At 31.5% G+C, this 7,361-nt stretch overlaps 1 protein-coding gene across 1 annotated transcript; it reads right to left on the bottom strand.

Moving 5' to 3' along the window:
• Positions 1–5,058: 5,058 nt before the first annotated feature.
• Positions 5,059–6,505, bottom strand: LOC109159458 (ethylene-responsive transcription factor ERF003-like). Its single transcript, XM_019307559.1, has 3 exons — positions 6,300–6,505; positions 5,561–6,001; positions 5,059–5,202 (listed from the first exon to the last, which is right to left on the bottom strand). Exons 1-3 carry the CDS (start codon positions 6,380–6,382, stop codon positions 5,193–5,195), a joined length of 534 nt encoding a protein of 177 aa, XP_019163104.1. The 5' UTR covers positions 6,383–6,505; the 3' UTR covers positions 5,059–5,192.
• Between the last annotated feature and the right edge of the window lie 856 nt (positions 6,506–7,361).

Raw genomic sequence — 7,361 nt, 5'->3', positions numbered from 1 at the left:
CCAAATCACATCTTACGAAAAGTTCTTAAAGGATGTACTCAACAACCAAAAAAAAAAAGTTAGAGAAGAAGATCATGGTGGATTTGAGTAAGGGGCCATGACTTGTGACGTGCTTCACAAATCATTGCCTCCAAAGCTCAAGGATCCAGTAGTTTTTCTACACCTTGTGTTATTGGATGATTTGTGGTTGGAAAGACTTTGTGTGATCTAAGGGTAAGTGTGAGTATCAAGCCTTACTCCTTGTGCAAGAAGTTATTTTGGGAGAACCAAAGTCTACATTAATACCCTACAAATGGTGAACCATTCTATAAAGTGTTTGGTGAGAATTTTGGAGGACATCCCGATGATGATAGATTAATATTTCATCCAAAGGGAATTATGATTCTTGATATTGAGTCTAATTCAGAGGTCCTAGTTTAGTGGTTGAAGAATGAATGAGTGGCTCCTTGTTCCATGAGGAATATTATACAAGAATGCTCTCGATTTCTGAGCAAGCACTAAAAGATTAATGTTACTTATATCTATAGAGAGCAAAATACGATTACCGATGCCTTTGGCTACCAATTCAAGTCTATGTTCCATGAGAGAGGTTTATAGTGCCTTGAGTTCCCGGATCATAATGTTCATGAGAACATGTTGGAAGATGTCTTGAGACCCCGGATCCTAATACATTCTTAAATCTTTTAAAAATATTTTAAAAGTATAATTCATAATTCTAAACTTCTAATAATATTTTTATGAGATTCACAAGAAATTATTTTTGTAAGATTTATTTATAACTAATTAATTATTTAATTGTGCATTTGATAAAATTATAATATGTGTTAGTCTGTGATTAATGTCAAATTATGAGATTTACAATGTAAGTTAATTTATGATTTATAACGTGTCATGTATAGTAATAATTTTTTAAATTGATTAGTTGATATGGCATATGTTAAATGGTAGCTTAGTGTCTTGTATGTTGAAAAAAATATATTTTTCATTGTATTTCGAATGAGGCAATTTTATACTAGTTTTAGAATATGAGAGAATATTTTTTTTTTTTGAATGTTACTGGCCCTATTACATTGTAGTATCTGTTCATATACTTTCTCAACCTACTGAAACACAAAAAATTAATAACGCCTCCACTGAGACTCGAACTCATAACTTTTCAAATGAAAGTCTAACCTGGGTACCATTACAACATAGTCTTGGTAAATATGAGAGAATATAAATGAGTATTATCTTGTAATTTGTCCTTAATATTGTATTTTGACTTATAATGTATTTTTTATGAGTATCTTTATATATAATTAATAATATTTCAAATTTTATTATAAACAATTCTGACTATATTTTGAATTGTTTTAATTTTAACCCATTCAATCAAAATTCTGGCTCCACCCTGCATATGATCAGTGGTTATATCGTAGATCGCGGCGCATAATCGATTATGCACCGCGCATCAAAACGGCACCGTTTCTTTAAGTAAAGAAACGGTGCGCTGTTAGTGTTAACGGAGTGACACTACAATGTATCTAAACCGACACTGCCTCACGTATTATTTTTATATTATCAAATGAAATTGCAGTTATATCAAAATGATATTGTAGTTGTGGTGAAATGAAACTGCAATATATATAAAATGAAACTGAATAACATTTCACATATTTGAGTGTATATTGTACAATGAAGCTGTAATTATATCGAAATGATCATGTAGTTGTGTTTTAATGAAACTATATATAGTGTATATAAAATAAAATTAAATAATATTTTCACATATTTGAGTGTATAAATATTGAATGAAACTGTAGTTATATTTAAAAATGAAACTGTAGTTGTGTTAAACTGAAACTGCAGTGTATACAAAATGAAACTGAAGAACAGTTATTTTTTACGAAACGGCACGAAACGAATTCCATTTCTTTTCATTAAATAAAACGACGTCATTTTGATGCGCGGTGCATAATCAATTGTGCACCGCGGTGCACGATATAATTTACCGCATATGATGTGCATCGCTTTCCTAAAAATAATAAATGAACAATTACAAATAACTAATACGGCAAATATATACTCATAAATAGATCTTAAGCTAGAATTTCAAACTTGAGAGTAGGGGTATCAAAGTGAACCGAAGCTTGTGGAGCGTGTTAGGGGCTCAAATTTTTGGCCCATGCAGATTGACAGGTTAATATTTTCTAATTTCTAACATGAAAAAAATCTAATATTATTTAAGTTAAATTATTAGAACATAGAATAATATTATAATATTTGTTTAATTCATGAAGTTGGCCCGTGGGTTAGGATTGAAGAATTCTAGCCCGCGGGCCAACCCGCAAATATTGCAACCCATGGTGGGACGGGTTAGTCTACATTGACAATCCTACTTGAGACTTGAGAGCACAACATTGCTCCTACTTTGGCCTGGAATACTCATAAGTATTTTCTTGAAACACCATAAATAGGAATCAAATTTTGTCTGTACCTTATTTTAAAAATATGTTATTTAAAGTTGTAGACTTTTTATGAAGTGAAATAATACCCAAAATAATATTGTAACAAATATTATATTTCATTTCATTTTCATCCACAAGAAAGATATATTAAGGTGTAGCATTTTTCTAAAGTACAAAAAGTTTAGTTGAAATCATGTAAGACTTTGTTTTACTCTACACCATAAACACACAAGTAGACAAGAATCTCTCTTGCCCTCTCCTTTAAGCTGCAGCAATCCCACAGCAGAAGAAGACTTCAATACTATCATACTTCTCTGCTCTAACAAAAGTACTAAAAATCTCTTTCGTTAGCCACCAAAATTCAAAGGCTTTTTATTTATCCGAGGAACAAAGACACACTATCACCCCATCCAAATAAAAAGTAGAAAACTTTCTCTGTTTTCTGTTTTGAAAGAGAGTTTGTGTTCATATATCAAATTGCAGCTAGGGATATGGCAGAATCATAGTTTCCTTGTAGTTAGATGTGAATGCTAAATTGCTTATTCCCCGTCATCAATGGTTAACGAATTGTATTAGCTATTAGTTGATTTGATCAGTTGTTAGCATTAGTTGTTCGAGGATAAGCGTTTAATTAGTAAATTTAACTGTTTATTATTAATCGTTAATATATAAAAAAATTTATAAATCTTATAGTAAATTATGTATCTTGCAATAAAATATGGTCTTTTCGAGTCTTTTTTATTTTTATATTTTTTTTATACATTTGATGCCGTTCGGAATGATAAGATTTGAACCTAGGCCTATAGGCTATTATGTGGAAATAAAGGAATTTTAATAGGATATGATGCTTTTATATTGATATGATTGAAACTCCATGTTTGGATAGAAGAGAAGGAAACGAAAAAAGAATCATATTATGTGACTTTAATTTAAACAATGTCGACAAATTCAGTAAAAAGTAAGGGTTGTAACTTATGCAAAGGAGCAAGAACGTAACTATTATAAAATCAAGGACCATGATAACATTGGTCATGATGTGTTTTTCGTGAATGTATTTAATGGAACAAATCTAATCCCAAACGTAAGAGTTTTTAAATAACTTTCAAAATATGAAAACGTGAATCTCTCACACTAAAACAAATTGAGTATAAGTTTAATCTTATGAATAATGACTAGATCAGAGAGTTTGTCTCTAACTTCACATGTTTATACCATCTTTTTCAACAATAATTCAACTCAACTCATACCCTACCATCAACTTGATACTAATTCTATATAAGAATCCACAAATCCACATACCAACAACGTTACGTTTCTCACTATTTCCCCCGCTGCATATGATCACATCACTTCAAATGATGTAAGATTTATTATAAAAAGAATTGATATATGTTATCCATAGTTGTACATTGACTGTAAACAATAAAAATATGCACCTGTTATTGTTGTGTGTGGATGATCAACAGTTATTGCGTGGACCGTGGTCCAAAACAATGTTGTTTAGTGTATTTTTTTTTTCACGTGATTCACTATAATATATATTTTTATAACTCATAATGTACATTATTCTAAAATATAATATATATTATTCTAACTCATAAAATATATTATTCTAATTTATAAAATATATTATTTTACTCTAAAAGTTTCATTATTCTAATATGATATTATTTTAACTCATAAAGTTGAACGATGTGGTTCTGTGTGGACCATAATTTGCCGTGGATGATATGGTCAAAGATTAGAAAATAATGCATCCAGCCGCAATTTGCGGTACTAGAAAAAGACAATATTTTATTCTAAAGTTTCCCTTAGATTATTTCTAAAAAATACTTTATATAAAAATTTTTATACTGAATTTTGTATTAAATAAAAAAGCTATTCAATACAAATAATAACACATTAATTAATGAATATTATGTAATGATTTTTATAGGATAACATAATACTGTTATTATATTTTGTTACAAGTTTTTATACTCACTAAGACTATATCTAATCCTAGTCACAGACGGATAGACTTGTGACTTTAATTAGACAAAAAATTATCAATAACCTTGTGGTCTAGTGGCATGAAGTGATTTTCTCAAAAATCATATACGTTCCTTTAAAATATATTAAAGTAGTATTTTTGAGCAATTGATAATAAAATTGCTAATGTAATTGCAAGGTGAGATGATAGACTCTTTATAAGAGTGTGTCATGTTTTTTTTTTTTTTTTTTTTTTTAAAGGAAGGGGGATACCCTACATATACACACTATTGCCTTAATTAAGGTTTGAACCTTACACCTCCCACTTAGGGAAGCAATCTGATACCAGTGGACTACAAGCCACTTGGTAGAGTGTGTCATGTTTAATTTTATTTATTTATTTATTTATTTTTGGTCTGATCCTTCTTAAATTGAATAATTTGAATAATCTTATAATGGTAGAGATATCAAATACAATATAAAAAAAATAAATTACTGAAAAAAACCTTTATTTATTAAATATATAAAAATAATTATCCATCTCATTACAATTTAATAAGATGAGTTAAAAACACGTCTGAATACAATAAACTTGATACACGTCATTGCCCATTATTTTTACTTGAGAAAGTGGGGCAGAAAATAGGGAGAAGAATACATAATTAATCATTAATATTTATATATAATCATTTTAGAAGAGTACATAGTAGGATGTATACACAAGATCATCATCATCATCCTTCTATGTAATGCAACTTACAAAGGGAACTCCAGCTAGAAACAGCTGAAATATGGGTTAAAAACTAAAAATTAGTAAAATGTAGACATAAAAAAAAAAAATAGAAAAGAGAATTACATTTTTGTCCTTAAGTTATGCGCATGATACATGCTTAGTTCACGTGAGTAATATACGTAACCATCTTTTAACATTTAAGTCATGTGCGAAATGACGATTTTAGTCTTAGAAGAACTATTATTTCTGTTACCAATATATCACTAATGACTAAACTCGACACTTTGCACATAACTTAATGGTTAAAGATTGTCACACATATAATTCAAGAATTAAGTCTGTACCACGGGTATAAATGGAGGACAAAAATATAAATAGTTTTTCCAAAAAATTAAATAATAATAATTACTGCATGACAGAGGAGAGCTCAAATGACCCATAATCAAGAAGCTCTTCAATCATCTGCTCAATGTGATCATCCTCCAGCGGCTTGATGAACTCTGTTGTGTTTCCCATTTCCAGTACTCCCTCTGTCTTCACTGCCCAATCGGCCGGCGGCGGCTGCGCCGCTGCCACAAGTGGCGGCGCAGCGGTGGCGGAGGAAGGGTGCGGCGGTGGGTGCTGGGGCGGCGGAGAGGTTTTGATCATTTGGAGAGAGGCCATGTAGCATTTGTGCAGTTTGGCTGTCAAGGTGGCAGAGAGTAGCTTTGAGGAGGATGATAAGGGCGCGTTTGGATTGTATGGAAAGTTGGTTTTGGCCCTTGGACCACACATTAGCCTTGCTGCTTCATCATAGGCTCTTGCTGCGTCTTCTGCAGTCTCAAATGTCCCTAGCCAAACTCTTGTTTTCCTGCCCAAAATAACAACCATTTTTAACGATCCTAAGTCCCAGAATCCTGACTTTTCTAAAGATGCTGGAGGAGATAAATCACAAGTCGTCCAATTAGTCATCAGTTTTTACACATACTTTTGTACACTTTGGGCACAATTTTTTTTGGACTTTGGGTCTCCTAACGACCCTACATGTCTTAAGTGGGAATCGAATCACCACCGTGCCACTGAAATAAGACCTTCAAGTGACTCTTGAACCATTTAGCCAAATGGATACTAAGTTAAAAATTATACATTTTAAGTTGAAATGAACTTACGATAATGGATGACGAATTTCAGACACCCAAGAACCCCAATGCCTTTGACGAACGCCCCGATAACGTTGTTGCGGTCTCGCCATTATTGAATGCTACTGCAATTCAGAATTGAATTCTTCTTTATGTAACCAATTTTTGTTTCTTGAAATGCCTAAGCATAGGAAGGAGAAGAGAGTGAAGGGGGTGATGGAGTGGGGAATTGGAGGGGTTTATGTAGTTGGGTTTATTGAAAGAGACATTGTAGGGAGGGGGGGGGGGGGGGTGGGGTTCTTTTTTTTTTTTTTTTTTTTAAAAAAAATTGGGTGGGGTTCTTTATTTTAGTAAAATAAAATTATTTTACTTTTTTACCTTAAAAATCCAAAGACATCTGTTGTGGTCTGTCATCCAAAATGGCAACGGACCCCACAGGATGGCTTTGAGGCCTCTTGGATCTTCTTTGTGATCTTCCTTTTAGCAGTAGTAGTTACCAGTTGGCTTATTGTAACATGATCATTAAATAATTTTTTATTTTTTTTTTTAGAAAGGAAAAAGAAAAAATAATATATATCCAAAAAGTGTCCAAATTCAATTCACATGATTGTAATCTTACATCCAATGCACAAAATCTCTATATGTTTGTAATCTATTGAATTGCCCTCCATGTGAACAAAGATCATGTTTCAATCAAGGTTTCTGCAATCCTAATAACAAGTAATGATGATTATAATAATTTATGAATGGTTAAATAAATAGAGAAAAATCAAGGTTTCTGCAATCCTAATAACAAGTAATGATTATAATAATTTATAAATGGTTAAATAAATAGAGAAGAATCAAGGTTTCTACAATCCTGATAACAAGTAATGATTATAACAATTTATCAATGGTTAAATAAATAGAGAAGTATCAATAGGGAAAAACAGGTCAATCCAGCCTAATTATATTTTGCAAGTTGGCTTCTTAAGGTGCAGTGTAATAATTGCGTTAATACTATCTGGGGTCCTCCGAATATACTAATTCTGCTACGTTTAGTGTTAAACTTTTAAATTAACGACCAATGGTCCTTTGACTTTCAAATTGTTA

This window comes from Ipomoea nil, unplaced genomic scaffold (assembly GCF_001879475.1).
Source record: "Ipomoea nil cultivar Tokyo-kokei standard unplaced genomic scaffold, Asagao_1.1 scaffold2827, whole genome shotgun sequence".
Lineage (NCBI taxonomy): Eukaryota > Viridiplantae > Streptophyta > Magnoliopsida > Solanales > Convolvulaceae > Ipomoea > Ipomoea nil.
Note: the sequence above shows the minus strand (reverse complement) of the source record. Positions and strands in the feature narration are given on the sequence as shown.